Source organism: Spermophilus citellus (genome assembly GCF_964194105.1).
Source record: "Spermophilus citellus genome assembly, chromosome: 4".
Taxonomy (NCBI): Eukaryota; Metazoa; Chordata; class Mammalia; order Rodentia; family Sciuridae; genus Spermophilus; species Spermophilus citellus.
The window spans coordinates 117,704,982-117,723,586 of NC_138185.1; the positions used below are offsets into that span (position 1 = coordinate 117,704,982).

The 18,605-nt window shown below is 44.0% G+C and overlaps 1 protein-coding gene across 6 annotated transcripts in view; it reads right to left on the minus strand.

Moving 5' to 3' along the window:
* Nucleotides 1-5,004, minus strand: part of TPM1 (tropomyosin 1) — a gene marked incomplete at its 3' end in the record, with an annotated part of 29,367 nt that extends 24,363 nt beyond the window's left edge. The window contains exons 1-3 of one of the 6 annotated variants that reach the window (XM_081290317.1): nt 4,722-4,999; nt 3,764-3,889; nt 3,428-3,553 (exon numbers count right to left, since the gene is read on the minus strand). In XM_081290317.1, the coding sequence (XP_081146443.1) occupies nt 3,428-3,553; nt 3,764-3,889; nt 4,722-4,835 (366 nt within the window). In that variant the 5' untranslated portion in view covers nt 4,836-4,999. Of the gene's footprint in view, nt 1-3,427; nt 3,554-3,763; nt 3,890-4,721 lie in introns of all 6 variants that reach the window. The other 5 variants (XM_081290318.1, XM_081290316.1, XM_081290315.1 and 2 more) reach the window with 5 other exon arrangements.
* Nucleotides 5,005-18,605: the final 13,601 nt, after the last annotated feature.

Genomic DNA, 18,605 nt, shown 5'->3' on the forward strand with positions numbered 1-18,605 from the left:
AGCACTGCTTTAAGAGTCAGGTTGGGACCCATAACTAGCTATGCAATCTCAAACAAACCAAGAGTCGCTTCTAATTTCAACCGTCCCTAGTTTTAGACCAGCCAGGGTCTGAAATCTGCTGGAATTAGATGGATTCTGGGCTGGACTAGGATGCCTTTAAAAGGCACCCCAAAGAAGGCCACAGAACCCTAGGAAAGAACCTCTGTCTACCACCTAGAAAACCATTCTGGAACACAATTTTTGGGGACTGACTTTTGTAGGTTCCCCTCTTGGGCTGCATTTTTGGCTTTTTCCCTTCACCTTTGTCACAGGGCCATTGAAGTCAATTTCTGATAAGTTTTAAGAATGATAAAGTGTTGGGGCTGGGGATGTGGCTCAAGCGGTAATGCGCTCCCCTGGCATGCGCCGGGCGCTGGGTTCGATCCTCAGCACCACATAAAATAAAGATGTTGTGTCCACCGAAAACTGAAAAATAAATATTTAAAAAAAATTCTCTCTCTCTCTCTTTAAAAAAAAAAAAAAAAAGATAAAGTGCCCGGGATGGGAGGATAGGAAGAGACAGTAAGAAAAAGAAAACATGCCTGTCAACATCCTCATCCTCCAAAGTCCTAACAGTGAGCTTCCTTTGCTTTCCTAACACTTTCTGTGGAGTTCCTCAGTATTTACTGAGATGCTCACAAACCCCAGCTTGGGTCCTCTCATCCTGTAGGTGGAGCCTCTGGCTTTGTTTCCACACAGTTAACTGGACAGGCCCAGTGGTTACAGCTCCTCCTCTAAGAACACAGACTGAGGGCCTCTGATATTGGGGATGGGGAAAGAGGGCATTTAAGAACCTTCAGGGGCAGACAGGGAAACTGCTGGACACTTGCAGATGCTCTAAGCCAACTAATGACTTAATATCCTGCTTTTCAAACACCTGAGGAATTCAGTTTCAGGTGAGTTCATTTTCAAACTGATGTCATTATAGAAGAGTTTGGGACAATTGTTCTCAGCCTTGGCTGCAAGTTGGAATCACCTGGGTATTTAAAAAAAAAAAAAATTCTGATTCTGCCTCCTGGGTTCCAACCCCAACAATTCTGACTTAATTGACTAGGTGCAACCTGACTTGAGTTTTACATCTTCCCTGGGTTGTAAAACTTTACTTAAATAAGGTTGAGAATCAATAAAGACCTAAGTAGGGATAAAGACCCACTGGAAATATCAGATCACAATTATTGGGGAAAAAGCTGGGCCAGAGACAATGGAGCCCTGACACTCCCTTAGGCTCACTTAGCCAATCAAAAATTCAAAACAAAATCATCATCAGAGGTGCTACCTCCTGAATGAGACCCTTATAATCTAGGAAAAACCCACTTCTGGAGTTGAATTTGTAAAGCATGTTGGTAAATTGTAAAAACATTTTTAGTAATAGTAATCAAAAAATATAAAAATTGTTTTTATGTGGGGAAGTAATGACAGTGAAATTTTCTAATCCCACTTCCTTAGGACACTGATTTCTCTCCCAGCTCTCTTTTTCTCTAGTGACATTCTCTCTTTCTCCTCAAGTTTTAACTATTTTTACTAGTTCAGGAATTATTCTAAATATAGCATTTCTTCACAAACTTCTTCAACATCCCTACAGTCTCCAAACAACCTAAAATGTCTTAAAGGGAAAGACGATCAATACATTCACCAAAAGGAGACAGACACACACACACACACACACACACACACACACACACACCATATTTAGGGTTTTCTGAAGGATAAAGAACCAAAACAGGATTAAATAACCTTCTCCCCTGCTGATCCTGCCCCTACAGCTGAGTTTAGAGTAGTCTCTTTCCATTTCTGCCCCACCTTATTCCAAGCCCCTCTAAACAAGACTTTTCAATAAAGACATGATAGCACTACATAGTTACAATAATTATTATCTTTTTTTTCCCCTTAAGAATTGTAGTAGCATTTTTCTCCTTCTCTTGCTTTCAGTCTTACTGGGCTATTTTCAAATTCTTTGCATTCTTTTCCTTATAAGGAATATCTCTTTCTTGATCTATCAGCAGCTCTTTTGAAAAAGTTAAAGAAATGTCCTGTTGGAGAATTTGGGGGAGACAGGCATCCTCCATTTAGCCATATACAGAGCAGACATTTGATCCTTAAAAACAGGCTTAAAGTTACATGTGGGTTGTTTTTGTTTGTTTGTGACTCTTTTTCTAAGCCAGGTAGTTTCTAACTTAAAAGTTTTAGCTTAAATGTCAATGCTTTCCTAAACCCCCTACCTAGGAATCTTGATATTCACCGAAAATTTCTTTTTGTAAGATTCTAAGTGTTGTACATCTGGATTTCTCATTTATAGAACACATATGTATTGCAAGCTTTTTATGCTACAAAAGCCTGTGGAGATTTCAAGACGTGAGACCCTTCAGTAATGCACATTTTACTCCCATACAAAAAATTCTGCTATTGCACTTGGAGGTTAACTTCTGGGCATAGCTTTCCCTGGTGCTCATGCATTCTTGGAATAGTTACCAACTTCCCAAGGAATTCTTTTCTAATTGGGCCACTAGGCTTAATTGGCTTCTAGAATAGAATTCAACAGTGTGAAAAGAAGTCGGTTCTTTGGAAATCTAATCCTTGTCTTGACTTTTGGAGGCAGAATAGGCAAGTTCTACAATTAAGATTCCAAAGGGCAATGGACAAAGTGCTAGTGAGATTTAGCTAGTGTGTATCACCCCTGAAAGTATGCAGTGGTTGTCAAAGGGCTGACAGGTGGGGGTGGGGCAAGCAGGAGGGGCAGGGGGCAGCTAGCTCACTATACCATATAAAGCACTGAGCTATATATAACTTCCCACTTATTTTCTGGCTCCAGTGGCCTCAGACTGCCTACCCAAGCAAGTATCATCTTCCCAGGCAGATCTTAAAGGCAGGGTTAAGACTTTGCTACTGAGAAAGGAAGCCTTAGAGTGTCCCTGTGCCCCACCATCAAGCTCAGCCCAAAGTATTACTATGTTTGGAGGCCAGCCTCTCTGTACTCTGACTGGGACCACCATGAAAAGACAGATTAGATTGTCCCACACACTGGGGATGGCAAAAGGAAAGAAATAGAAGAAAATTGAACCTGATGATGACACCCACCTTGGGTTTTCTGCCACTAGTAGTGAAGTTTCACCTTCAGAGTCCAATCCAGCGGCTCTGCTCTCCCAGCTTCTCACCCACCCACATCCAACCCGAGGGGTAAAGAAGAGGAGAAAAAGAGAGGAACGGATGAAATATAAATGAACGTGTGCAGTAGCAGTCAGAGGTAGCATCCAGTGCTCTGGGCTATAGTAGGGCTGTGTACTGGCATCCAGCAGGAGGTTACCTTCCTCCATTACTTTTTAGCCCCTGTGGTGACTCCAGAGTGGCTATGCGGCAGGAGGTGAGGGAAGCAGTGTGAGCGTGCACTTACATCAGTGGCCTTTTTCTCCGCCAGCTCCAGTTTCTCCTGGGCATCTTTGAGAGCCTCAGAGTATTTGTCCAGTTCATCTTCAGTGCCCTTGAGTTTCTTTTGCAGCGACACCAGCTCATCTTCCAGCTGGGAGTTGGCGGTGGCGCGGTATGGGGTGGGGGTGGGGGGTGGGGGAGGGTGCAGCAGGCAGCGTGATCCCGCAAGGCGGGGGGGTGTGGGTGCACAGATATTCAGACAGGGACAGAGGGAAAGAAAGAGGGAAAGACAGGGAGGGAGAGAAAAAGAGAAAGAAAGAGTTAGCCATTAGTGCCGCACCGCGCCGCGCGCCCCAGGTACCTTGGCGGCGGCCTCGTCGGCGGCCAGGAGGCTGTCCTCCGCCTTGTGCAGCTCCTCCAGCACCCGGTCCCGCTCGTCCTCCGACACCCGCAGCAGCTTCTCCTTCGCCGCGATGTCCTCCTCAAGCTAGGGGGCAGCGGCGGGCGGGCGCGGGCGACCGGCACGGACCGGGTGTTAGACATACACACAACACATGGGCGCCACATTGGCTAGGGAATCCCTGGGCTTGGGGCGCCACCAAGTTGGGGCTCAAGGGACCCTAGGTAACCTCCTGTCGCCAGAAGCTGTAGCCATTCTCTGGTGTCTCAACAACCCCCCCACCCCCACTCCACGCGCCCTGGACAAGCCTCCAGCCGAGGTCCCAGCCGGCTCAAGTCCACAACTTGGGGGCGCAGAAAAATGATCCTGTTTGCCTGACTTTCCGGCCGCATCCTACCTTCTGTCCCATCTTTGTTCTTAGGAAACATCCCCGTGACTCCGTTCTCCTCCCCTAAAGTCTCCATCCCAGTTTGAGGTTTCTTTCTCCCCAGTCAAAAGTCCAAAGGACTGCAGGCACTTTCAGGAATTTGAAGCTCCCTCTCTCCTGCTCTTTCTTCAAATGTCTTCAAAAGACGCCCCCCCCCCCGCCCTCCGATCTTAACAATATTGATTTCCAGCCTAGAGAATTAAGTGCCTTTAGGACGGGGATAGACTCGGATAGTCTCGGATAGCTATGGGAACCAAGAAGGGAAATAAGCCCACTCCAGCGAGACTGAAAAGTTAGAATAAGCCTCAGTCTTGCGCTATCCCTCCCTCTTTTCCAGACGCTTGCCCCGGCGGCCTTGGCTTGGGGTGGAATGGGGATAGAATCCTCCGGGTGGGGGCAGGAAGGGATCCTAGGCTCTGATCCCCCCGCCCGGGGTCATGCGGGCAAGCGCAGCGCGGAGGACTAGCGGACGCGGTCCGGGGAGGCGCAGACCTGTTTGCTCCTGTCTTCTGCCGCCTTCTTGTCGGCCTCTGCCTGCTCTGCTCGATCCAAGGCGTTCTCCTTGTCGAGCTTCAGCATCTGCATCTTCTTCTTGATGGCGTCCATGGTGGCGGTGGCGAGGGGCCCTTGGGCTGCGGCGGGAGCTGAGAGGCGAGCACGAGCGCGGTGAGCCGGCGGATCCTGAGTGCGATCGCGGAGCCTCCTGCTGCTCCCAGATATGTACTTTCCCAAGGGGACGACCGCATTCCTCAAGACAGCCAATACTTTTTTGGAAAAGCTTTTTTCTCCTGCCCCCTTTCCCCTTCTCCTGCCTCCGCCCCGTGCCCCCTCCCCGTTCCTCCCGCGGGGGCCGCTCGCCCATTCGCTACCTCCCGCCGGCCTCTCCGTTGACGGTGGATATGACTATATATGGGGACCCGAGCCCGGGAGGCGGCGGCCAGGCGAGGCGGCCCTGTTTCCAAATCTGCGCGCTTAGGGAGAGGGTGCCGGGCCTCGCTGGAGTGGAGCCGTGCTCAAGGCACTAACCTCTGCCCTCTGCACCTCTTCCTCCCTGGGCCAACCTTGCCCTTTAGGGTCCTCAGCCAACCCGATCTGAACCATCGGAGGCCTGGGGGCAATTGTTAGGTGCGCGTGGACCCACTGGGTCGCCAGACCCAGGCACTTAAGGCCCAGGGATTCGTCCTAGTAGATGAGCTCTGAGCACCCAGCTGTCTTCTTGGCAGCTCGCAGCCTTTCAGGCTCACTCAGGGCGCTTTCTGGAAACTCAGCTGAAGCAAAGGGAGAGCTGAGAGAAAGGTCTGGGATCACTCCTGAGAATTTCTTGCTTGTGCAGGTTGGAAAGGTAGGGTGTAGCACAACCACAGTGCGCAGTATCCCCTGACCCGCTCAGGGGTGGCCAAACAATTTGTAAGTCCTTCAGAAAATGATCAAGTTCCCCTCCAGGATTTTATCAGGTTTCTTTCACTAACCCCACTGCCCAAGAGGGAAAAAGTACTCTGATCTACTAGTCAGAACATCAGGGAGGGACAAATACAATAGGGAGACAGGACCCAATTGGCTTAATTTTGAGTGTGCAATTGTATGGTGCTTCCAGAAAGGGTAGGGCATGTGTTGGTGTGTAGGTGATGGGCAGGAGTTTCAGGGGAAAAAATGTTGAGTTTAGACTCAGACAACTTGGTATTTGTTTGCTACTTAGTCAAGAGCATCTGTGTGACCTTGACTAGTGATAGTATTGCGCTGTAGATTAAAACCAGAGGATAGTTGATTTCCTGAAGTCTCTCTAAATCTCCCTTTTCATAATTTTCCTTGCACTGATTTTAGGGAATCAATCTCTTCCCATGTTAGGCACTCAGGTGCCAGGTTGCCAAAACATGGGATAAACAATATCCTAGTTAAGTCTTTGTATCCACAGTCACAACTGTGAGGAGGGAATAGAGCCAGCTCTGCATTGTGAGCTCAACTTGAAAGCAGGAGAATTTCCCGTAGTGCCTCTCAAACTCCCATTCCTCCATCCCCCAAGGGAGAAAATTCTGCTCTTTCCAGAACTTCAGTGGAAGAGCAGGAAAGGCCTTTCCTGAGACGAGCTGAGGCAGGGTTGGTAAGGGTCTTGTTAACAATCCCCACAGAATAATTCACAGCCTGTACTACATGGATACTGAATAGTCCCTGGACTGTATCTGAGCAGATTAGGCAGGCCAAACAATTTGCAAGTCCTTCAGAGAATGATCAAGTTCCCTTACAGGATTTTATCAGGTTTCTTTCACTAACCCCACTGCCCAAGAGGGAAAAAGTACTCTGATCTACTGGTCAGAACATCAGAGCTATGGGCATAGGTGCTGCATGGCACAGGAATTTACCAGAGTCTTTTAATTCACCACTTGTCAACAAAGCCACTGCAGCACTGACACATTTCCAGGCCTGTGGGCACTACACAAATGTGTGGCTGACAGGGAGCTGACTCCCCAGCCTGGAGTTTAGCAGAGGAGGCAAGAATAAGAACTCAGGAGTTAGACCTTGAGACTCAAACTTGGCTTGGCCACTTGCACCTTATTACATATTACAACCTCTCTGAGCCTTAGTATTTTCTTTGCTATAATGAGGCATCTGAACTAGAGACCTTCTTTAAGGGACCTTGTATTACTGACTTTTCTCCTTTCATTGAGCCAACATAGCTGAGGAACTCATTTAGTCTTCCTTAAATGAGCCAGTGCTACAGACAATTAATTAAAAAGATCATTATTGACCACCTACTGTATATTAAGCTCTGGAATCCCAAAATAAGTAAAATAGATCCATGTCCTCCAGGTGTTCAACATGAGCACAGGTATAAGAATTCAGTGAATGAAGAACTAGAAATGATGAGGTCAGAGCAGACAGAAAAAGCTTTTCTGAAAAGGTGGTGACTTTTGAACTGATTTTAGAGGAAGGGTATCAGTTAGATAGAGAGGGGGGCCATTGTATGAACTAAGGAAAGAAAAGGGAATGTTTGATGGTGGTTGGATGATAGGTTTTTTGGACATGAGACTGGAAAGATAGGATAGGGCCATATAATAAAGAACTTTGAATTCCAAGTTCAGCTGTCCAGACCTTATTGTGTGGTTTGAAGCCATTGATTTCTGTTCTTTCCATCTCTTCCCTTTCTTCCCCTCTCACCTAGAGTTATTTCAGAGCCTGTAGTATTCAAGTATAGAAATGGAGCTACACAAATCTAACTTTTTAAATTCCCTGATCCCAAGACTGGTGGGTTAGCATGGCAGGTCCCCTAATTCAAATCATTTCTGTTTCATCCTTGTTGAGATTCTACCCTATCAGCAACCCATGGAAAATAGCCTCTGCTTCCTGGAGGGGTTTGGAGCTCTGAGAAAAGTCTTTAGGCCATTTGGATGCCTGTCCTCATAGTTAGTGACATTCCTGGTCACTAAACATCCCAAAGCTCAGATGTGGCCCTTAGGCTTGAGAAGGCACCTGCTACTGTTCTGATTCTGCTGAGAATGCTTGTTACCTGGAGAGTTGCATGGGGGAAAATGGTTCTTCCAATACATTAAAAAAAAAGTAAGTCAAGCATAGGCATTTCCTCTTATCTTCTATCTCTCAACAGTAGCATCTCTGTGTAGGGTTAATCAAATTCAATTCGCAATGGAATTTAGCCACCTCAAGAATAGAAATTGGGCCTGGGTTGTGGCTTGGTGGTAGAGCACTTGCCTAGTTTGTGTGAGGCCCTGGATTCAATCCTCAGCATCACATAAAAATAAATAAAATAAAGGTATTGTGTCCATCTACAACTAAATTTTTTTAAAAAAAGGAATAGAAATTGTCTCTTATGTATGCAAAATTTTAAAAAGAACTTTCAAATTCATTACCTCCTCACAACCACTTTCAACAACTTCAGTATGAGTGCTGCAATTCCCAGACTGTAGATTAGAAAACCAAAGGCAGTGACTGGTTTAAGACTATCCAACTGGGAGGTGGCAGTTCAGGGACAAGAATGCAGATGTTTCAGTACCCAACAATAATGCTCGTTTCACTCATTCATTTCCAAGTCTGTTTTTATATTCACATTTTATTTTGTGTTTAAAATAAACATAAGGTCATGATAAGAAGAGAGGGGACTACCAGAGGTCTTGTCTAAATATAGAACATAGTGAAAACATGATCTAATAAGGGTGAGGCTGAACAGGCGTCTTGAATTTCATGGGCCAGCTGAGTACCACACCCTAGCTTCTAAACCCACCTACCCACTTTCAGCTGATGGGAGAACCTAGCAAAGAAATGAAACCTTTTCCCATTGTCACACTTATGGCTCAAGATGGGATAATTCAGACATCTTCATGAGGATTGAAGGCTGGATGTGTTAATTTTATTCCCAGGAGCTTCAAGGGAGAATTTGAGGCAATCATTAAAAATCTATACCTGCTTCCTTCAAAATCCTTAGGTGGGCAATGGAATGAACTACAGTTAATTTAGGTAGTATATTTGAGGGAAAAAAGAAGACAAGACCTATGGTCAGGACAGCATCTCTTGCCTCCTCAAGCCCAGCTTGCACAGCAATAAAAGGGCCTATAGATCTTGCAGTCCAGAGACTGTAGCCAGCCTAAGGGGCCACATCTGAAGTTTGAGATGGTTTTAATCATTACATCCCAGCAAACTTCACATTCTTTTTATATTGAATGCCACCTGTTCATTTTTAAGTTTTTATATTCGGTTCTCAAGTTTCTATGGATGTCCTTAACAGGAACACATGTGGAAGTGACCTTTGCAGACTCCTGAATGGCAAGCAGAGCTCCACTCTTATTCAGCAAACCATGAAACCTGACCCCAAAATGCTGGTAGGAGCAGACAACCCCAGGGGCATCTTGCTGTACTGGACAGCTAACTATAACTCATTCAGGTGGAAGGGGACGGCTGAGGGCCCTCTTGCTGTATTTTTTGTTTCACTATAGCTAATTCAGGCTTTAGAGGGATGCCATATTAGATGAATTCAAAATTATTTTTCTAAAGTTTTATTTCTATGCATGTTAAACCCACTGCCAACAGCTAAGTTTTTAGTGCAGATGATTTGGCTTGGAGGCCTGTAAGCGGCATGAGGTTATTAAGCAAGCAATGGACTTGCTTTTTGTTTTTGTAAGGATTCTTTCTCTAGCGACCAGTAAAACCTTTTCCCTAAGCACTTTCTACTGGGACCCTGGCCTCCCCTTCAGGGTATCAATTCCTCAGGGTAAATGCTTCTTCTAGGGTTTTCTCCTGAGAACCATTTCCACCCCAGTAACTTCAGTGCAGGAGGGAGTCAGAGCTTTCTTATGACTTGAGGCAAAGGAAACTTTCTGTTTCTTTTCTGGGGACCTGCCACTGAAGGAGGAAGCTCCGTCCAGTCTGTTGGCCACGGTCCAGAAGAGGCTGGTATTTTTAGCATGGCCTTCTTCACTTCCCAGCACCTGCCATGATCTGTAACCCAAGGGGCTACTTAAATGCCAGCAAGATGACTGAGGACAAGGCAGCCTGAGCTAATGTCCTAAAATTACCACCCAGGGGAGGCTTTTCTTATGGGAGTCATTTCATGCCTAGCTCTTCTCTTTTTCTTGATCCTTCCTAAATGGTGGGGCTGCCTCAAATCCTGGTTGAGACGTGTAACATCAACCCTTCGAAGAGGTCAGAGAAAACCATCGACTTGATTCGGCTAAAGTTGTGATGACACTACTACTTGGCTCTCAACTTCAATCTTTCCCTCCACTGTGCATGCCAGATGGAAGCACCAAGAGAATGTCTACACATAAAGCAAAATGCTTTTTTGACATCTGAACATATGTGAAGATGAGAGACAAAGCCTAGGCAATGTTTCAGATCAGATAATGGCAAAGGGAATGCAAACCTCTTTCCCATAGCAGGTAGCACTCATGGAACTCATGATCCCCTAAAGACAGTGCGAGCTGGAAATAGAAATGTGTTTTCAAGAAGCCCAGTGTGTTTGTGGAGGACAGATGCACCAAGGGTCATGAAGCATAATGAGAATGTCTTAGGAAGTCTCTAATCCTGGAGTTTGACATCAGTTCATACCATCCACAGCATTCCTTGTGTCACTGTCAGTATGATATGGGCTGATAAATTCTAGTAGGGCTGACCCAGTGTGGAAATATATATGTGCTTTTCTCTGGTAACTTTAAATTCTTCCAAATGCTCTGCTATGAAATGCCATTGAAATGAAGTCAAGAACTTATTTTGAAAGGAAGTGAACCAGGAGCTGCAGTTGTGGCTCAGGGATGGAGAGCTTGCCTAGCATGTGTGAGGCACTGGGTTCAATCCTTAGCACCGCATAAAAATAAATAAAATAAAGGTATTGTATCCATCTACAACCAAAAATATTTTTTAAAAAAGGAAGTGAACCAGAATATTAAATATTGAAACAAGTTTTATCTCCTTTAAAGTGGTAAGTTTTCATTTTAGTTGCATAAAAATGTTATTGACCAATCATACATATGGTGATCAAATTTAATTTAAAAAATAATAAATATACATATACATTTCATATATGTGTATGATTATACACCCACACATACTAACGTAGATTTGGAAAGTTGCACATCAATCTGATAACTGAATTCACTTCCTCTAGGGAGGTGAGTGGGAGGGATATGAGGATCAGATATGGTGGCAAAAAGGGAGTACAGACATATCATTAAAGTTTAATTCTTAAAGGAGGCTATATTTATGAATTATATAACTAAAGTATTAACCACCTCTTAATTTTGCTTTATTATTTAAATATGTATTCTTGAGTTTATTACAGAAAATTTTATAAGGTTTATAATTTCCTGAGTCTCCTAAAGGAGGAAAAGTCCACGTTAGCATGTATATTGGCGCAAGCCTCACAGCAATGAAAAATTAATTTAAAAATAAAGTGATCAATTTCCTTCAGGGTGCTTAATTTTTTAAAAATGCCTACTATTTGTCAGGCATAAATCTGGGCACCAGAAATTTAAAAGTGAGCAACAGCATGCTGGCCTCCTGTGAGATCCTTTATTACTAAATTAGTGCTTGTGGCAAATTCAAGTTTCAAACTACCTACTGGAACTGTCATTAGTGCTCTTTTACAACCCACCCACTAAAATTAGCTTCATTATTTTGCCATCTTATGTTTGGACTAAAAGCAACATGCCCCCAGCTTGATCATGTTTCAAATTTGCCACACCTGGTTCCTGATGACTTATGGGTGTTTCCAAAACTCCAGCCTACCTTCAAAGGATGGAGATTTGCCTCACCCAGCAAAGTCCAGAGAATTTGCAACATAGTCTAAAATCACGGAGGTTCTGAATGTGGAGATCAAAAATACTGTGGGGAAAATATGAATAAAAGAATATGCAGTACAATGTTGACTTGTTTTTGGATGATAGAATTATAATTTCAGAATAGCTTTCTATATTTTCAAAAATTTCAAAGATGAGCATGTTTTATTTTTACTATAATAATAAACTATTTAAATGTTGTTTAATGACTCTTTTAATCCACAATGATTCCTATGTAAAGATGAGGCTTTCCAAATGTTTTGAAAAGGGCAGAGCCTATAACTCTGAATTGCCTCTGGGATTCCAAGTCACATCCTGCATATTTCCTAGGTTATAAGCACAGGCACAGTGTGCTTGCTCTAAGGCCTAGAAGGAATGCTCCTTGAGTATTGTGCCCTGCTTTTAGCACACACCTTCGGAATCCCACTGAGTGTAATTCAAGTAATGATGGCATCAAACTCTCACTGGTCTAGGCTTGTGTGAGACTTGGACTTGAACCCAATTCAGATAGGCACCAGAGTTCACATTCTTAACCGCTGGACTATATCACTCCTCTTCATGTGTTCTGAGAGTAGACCCACAATGCTTGTTTACCAAATGGGCGAATGTTCCCACATGCATTAAAAAAGTGCAGCCCCTATACCTTGTAGTTTCATGTCACTAACAACAGTAGGGAAGCCAGAAGACAGTGTCTTTTCAGCTAGAGAAGGGAAATAGCAAAGGTCATTCCTGCCTGTGTTTACCTCTATTCCCTCCATTAGCATGAACCTGAGTACGGATAATGACCCTGCAGCTGGGAATGATGTTCTCTGCATGCGTGTGGCAGCCAGGCAGCAGTTACTCATGTACTGCCTTTTGGGGAAGCTGAGTTGCCTTTTGACTTCTCCATCATTGGCCAAATTTTTCCAAGGCAAAAGTGCTGATGGTTGCTCTTGGGTTCCTGGGTTCCTGGGTTCCTCCATCAAGGAACCCTACCTGGGTTTTCTCCTTGATGTTATAATTTCTTGGTGTCTGTGGAGCTGGTGAATCTGAGCACCCTGGAATGGCCAGAGAAAAGCTCAAGCACTCAGCGCCCCTGTCCTCATGCTGGGCCAGGTCACATGTGAGTCCTTCTGTCTAACCAACAGCCCAGCGGGGCCAGTTCAGAGGCTAAAGTAGGACATAGATGCCTTCTTGGGCTTTGGAGTCACCAGGCAAGAGTTTAATGAAGGCCCTTTATGTTCCCAACCTCAATGTCTCCTGTAAACTAGAGATAAGAATATCTAACTTAAAAAATGGTTAAGAGGGTAAAGTGTGGTAACAGAATTGTCATGTTTGCTGCCTCCCCTCCAATATTTTCATATGGGAAAATGATCAGCAAATTAATTATTCTCTGTTTAGCCCTTGAAATAAACACGCTCACTGGTCTTCATACCAGCTGTGTCTGCAGTATAAACTATCCATGAATGAAACCGAACATTTCCTGTCATATTTCATACAGAGGAGTCAAGCATACAAACCTTCTTACCTTTTTGGGAAGTTGAATTTTTCCACCTAGTAGCCATGTGACATTAGTTGAGTCACTAAACCTTTTTAAGCTTCAATTTCCTCATCTGAAAACTAGGGATGATAATATTACCCACTTCATAAGGTTATTCTCATAATTGAGCCACTCAGTGAATATAAACCACAGTGCCTACCATTAATAGGATTCAATAAATATTACCTTTGTAATTATCATAAATTTATTAAAAGGTCCAAGGCAATATACATGTGTATGCACACATTCGTATGCTTTGGATCTATATATAAAACATTAGCCCAAACATATTACTGTTACTATACCATTTATGTTGTCTTTGTGGTAATGAGATCTCTCTCCCCTCTTGAATTCCAAAAATGCTGCCCTTCTGTGACTTGGCTTCCTGATTCCTATTTTACTTTCTTTCTTTCTTTTTTTGTGGGGAGGGTGTACTGGGGATTGAATTCAGGAGCACTTGACCACTGAGCTACATCCCTAGCCCGATTTTTGTTTTTTATTAGAGACAGGGTCTTCCCGAGTTGCTTAGCGCCTTGCTAAATTGCTGAGGCTGACTTTGAACTCGTGATCCTCTTGCCTTGGCTTCCCAAGCCGCTGGGATTATAGGTGTGCGCCACCACGCCCAGCTAATTGTTTATTTCAACCAGATACCACATGTATGGAAATGCTAGGGAGGTGGAACCTTGAATTCCTGCCAGGACTGTATCAGGCAGGCTCTGGGGACAAATCAAGACCTGACCCCTGTTTGTTTTACTTTTGAATTTTTTGCTGACAGAGACCATATATGACAGATGTGTATATTCACACACATGCAGCTCACTGAATTTTTACAAATGCAACAGACCCATGTAACCAACATCCAGACCAGGAACCTGAACATTCCAGAACTCCTTGTATTCCCTTCCACATACTATCTCCACTAGGGGTAACGAATGCCTGACTGTTTTTTCTTATTTTTGAACTTTTTACAAATCTGTCCTCTGATTTTAAGCAGCTCTGTGACCTTTTGTTTTCCCCCCAAATCTCCCTTGTGGCCAGGCTTCCACAGGGGAGATAATTAATTCAAGTGGCAACAAACTTACTCAGCAGCTCCCATGTACAAGGACCCTGTGAATTACCTCAAGCAATGAGGTCAAAGAAGTTCAGAGTCTCCAGCTAGTGTTTTTCGCATGCGGCTGCCTCCTTGAGCTGTGTCTCTCTGGAATGAGGTACAAGTTTTCCATCTTCTTTCTCTTCTGGCTTCCAATCTATCTTGTATCTGTGAAAGCCAGTGTTCTTGGATAAAGACCCCAACAGAAGCTGATCAGGGTGTCCAACACTCCAATTCCAGAACTCCAGGAGAGAGAATTGGCTGGCCTGCCTACGTCTACTCTTGCTTATGTCAACTATGGCAGAGGGTTTACGAACATATGATGCTAACAGGCCATGGGACCCACCCCTGAAAAGTAGAAACTGCTGAGACAGAGAGTGGGGCGGGACTTGGGGGTCTACTGTAGGGATATGAGTCAGAACTGCCCCTTCCAGGCTGTTAGTCTATGATACCTCTCCTTCTCTGATTCAGATACTTGACCCAATATCTAGACTGACTTATTATTCACCCAATGCACCAATTTTGAACTAAAACAATTAGATAACCTGGTTCATGGGTGACTAAACCTGCTGCTTCCCAAACTGCCTTTGTGGGACTCTTCTGGTGTGATGCAGCGAGGGCCACTCAGAAAGGCAATTCTTTTACAGGGCTCTGAGGATTAGCTGGGATTTTATAGACACGCATGCTCTGCAGTCTCTCCCTTAGAGGGATTGGTATGTTCCATCACAGCACAGACTTGGCCCCTGAAAATTAATTTCCTGAATGCAGGGACCACTGACTGTTTATGATGATGATTATTATTACAGAGCATTGGAATTCCTGCCCTGGTTCCAAAAATCACCCCCATGTAGGAAAGTTTGCAGCAGCATCCTGAATCCTATACAACATTGTGGTCAGGGTGAAGAATATAATGTTGGGTCTACTGTCCAGACTGTGGTTGTGATGTGTGGGACCAGAGATGGAAGCCGGGAACTGCACTCAGTTTGCTTTACAAACATGATCTCACCTCATCTTCACTGTAAATTCAAAAGAGACACTATTACTGCTTTGGTTTTTATGGGTGTGCAAACTGAGGCCAAGACAGTTGAGTATAACACAAGTAAAACTCATTTTCATTTGGAAAGTGGATTGCTTCTTATCATCTCATTTCATACTTATGAAATGCCACTTTACAGATGAATTCCTTGTGACTCAGTCTCCCAACTTTGTCCAGGTCATGAGTGCCAGAGATTGGACACAGACTAAGAACTCAGATTTCTATCCCCTAAGGCAAATCTGCAAATAGAAGATTATGGTAATATCTTTACATGATCCAGGTGAAATTCTGTGGTGTTTCCAGGAAAGGAGACCTTTCATTCCCAGGAGAAAATTTGGGAAAGGATCAAAGGAGGAGGTGACAGTGGTGCCTAGTTGTACGTGGACAGTAATTGGACAAGGGTAATTTGGGATAAGAACAGTCCAGGAGGGGGGATCAACATAACTGAAAGGTTGGGGAGGGGATGTATGTTGGGGAAATAGTGGGAAGTCATTCGATGCACCAGGGAGACCGATGGGTGGAGTAGGATGTAAGACTGGTCCATGGGCTACGCTGCTGTCTCCTTGACAGGTTGGGGAAGACAGGTGATAGGTTGACAGTGCACAGGTAGAGGCCTGTAACCTCAGAAGAACTGCCAAGTCTGCTTAGCTGTCTCCCTCACCTTACTGTTTAGGGACAGGGTGGAGGTAGCGGTTGGAGCCTCAATTGTTTATAAGTGCTGGGGAGATTCAGCAATCTTCTAAAAGAAGGAACAATAAAACTTTTATAGACTATTAAAGAATCAGATTCCACTAAGGGGGAGTCACATTTCATGTGCATTTTGATGTTTGTGGGTCAGGGAAGGTAGAGAGCAAGCCAGTCAGGGAATGACACCTGGGCATGGCCTCCTTTCCCATCTTTAGGGGCAAGGCTTATGGGAGGATATCATCCCTTCTCTGAGCCTCAGTTTCCTCATCTCATCTCATCCATAAACGGGGAGAGCATAATACCTATGCTGAGGATTGCTACAAGAATCCAGGGAGATGTGTCAATGTGTCCTGTGACATTGCTTTCATTGTTATTTTATATGTCCCTTTTTTGGTACTGGGGATTGAACCCAGGAGTGCTTTGCCATTGAGCTATATCCTCAGCCCTTTTTGTTTTTTTTTATTTTGAGACAGGGTCTTCCAAAGTTACTGAGGCTGGACTTGAACTTGCAATCCTCCTGCCTCAGCCTCACTATGTTGTTGGAATTAGATGTGTGTGCCACTGCACCTGGCATTATTTTATACTATCATTAAACTTAAGCCTCCTCATGAGTGTATACCTTCCACCTAGAAAATAAAAGTCTTTAAGAGTAGGGCCTTATCATCTACTTCTTTTAATCTTTGACAGTCACACACACACACACACACACACACACACACACACACATCACACTGGTTCAATAAAAAACAAACAAACAAACAAACAAAAAACACATTCTAGTTGAGGTTCCTTTGCCCATGGAGACAGATCTCATTGAGCAAGAAGCCAGATGGGTTTCACCCAGTCCTTTGATACTTGTAAAACAAACCTAGATTGAGTTGTGTGCCTGCCTACATGAGTCCTGGACATGAGTGAGTTGTATTGAACCTATTCTACTGTAGAATCTATTGTAGAGTAGATTATTTTGGAATCTGGAACATAAGATTTGTTTAGGTAATGATAACTTAAGGGACCATGTTATTGAAAAATGAGGTTCTTGTCCTTCCTGGTTCTCCTGCAGGATCATCAGAAAACAAAGGAGAGTCACTTTCTCTTGAGACTGGTGGGATAAGGCTGCCAGCCCTCCCATTCTTGAGTTCTGCACACCTTGCCCTGGTGGATGGACTGGAGAGGCTGATGACAATCAGCTTGTGTGTGCACATGTATACATATAGGATTCCAGAAGCAAGAGGAAAGCATCTGGGCCTTTTTTGGAAGGTCTAGACCTAACTATGAGGAAGGTCAAGGCCTGACTATGTGTCCTGTAGAAAGTGCCAAAGTCTTGCAGCTTGGGGCTTGGGACTTGGGTTTGGGATGACAATGGGAGTCTTTCAATCCTGAGGGTGGCAGAAGCCAGGGTGAGATGACTGTCTGGATGCTTAAGGACAAAGACACAAATTCCACACTGGGCTTCTACCCACGAATGGGCTTAAGGATTATAGTTTTGGATATGTTTGTGGAGCCCTGCACATTTGAATGGAATCCACAAGCTCGGACCAGAAACCTCAACAGTGACCATGATGGATCACAACTACCAGTCTTGCTATGGCTTATGAAAACCTTAGTGGGAGGGCCAGGGAGTCACAAAAAAGATGACCCACATGGGACTTCACACTATCTTGGAGGAATTAAAGCCTGGTTTGATTTAGTTCAGAAACATTTGCAATAGTAACAATTCTTACACCTCAAGCAAAGTGCAAAGATTCATGCCAGTTCATTTCATAACGGTGAACATTAGGTAGAGAAATTGCTATACAAACCTTGTCCTAGGACCTGCATATTGGAGTGATAGAAGAGAGAGAGCTGACATTAACATGGAAGAGATCAGGTCCAGCTGCCTAATCTTTGGGTGATAAACTTTTTTTGGGAAAGAATTTACTTTAGGTGTGAATGCCTGGAAAATTATTTTTGACGTATTTTAAAAAGTAGGAGATGATACAAAACCACAGGTAGTTTCTGTACAGTTAGGAGAGAATCTGGATCCAAGCCATGACATAGCTTTGGGAGAAGTTGAGAATATCTATGGGAAGTGAGGGCTTCTTTTTCTCCTCTTTCTTTTCCTCTTCTTCCTTCTTCATGTTGGGGATTGAACTCAGGGCCTCATAAATGGTAGGCAAGCTCTCTACCTCTGAACTACCATCCTCAGCCTGAGGATTTTTAAAAATTGTTTTGTATATTATTTTCATCTGATTATGCCCAGAGATCCTGTGTTGATAAGTTCTTCTTGGTTCAGTGCTGGAATAATGCCTGACATATAGTTACTTAATAAATATTTAGTGGATATATGATTGAATGAATAATATCCATTAGTTTCAAGAAATGCTTTATAGTTTACAAATTAATTGTCCAGCTTTATATAATTTGACCCTTACCTCTGTGAAATATGTAGTATTGGGATTATTAGTGCTCTCAGAAGCATTAACATATGGTCAATATGTGAGGCAGTGCTCAAAGTTACACAGTCCTAAGTCCGATGTTCTTTCCTTCATACTCTAATCACATGACCATGTTGTGACCTCAGTTCACTGGACTTTGTCCATACTCATTGGCTATGAAGTGGGTATTTTGAAGTGTAGATGAAATGACCCTTGGGAGGCTGGGCCAACCAAATCCTTTTTATGGTCACAAGGCAGATTTACTGTGAAGCCAGTGCTGTTCGAGCCTAAAGCCACTTACTTGTTCTGGATCTTTCAGGACGATTCCTGACTCTTTTGCCAAGTGAAAACTG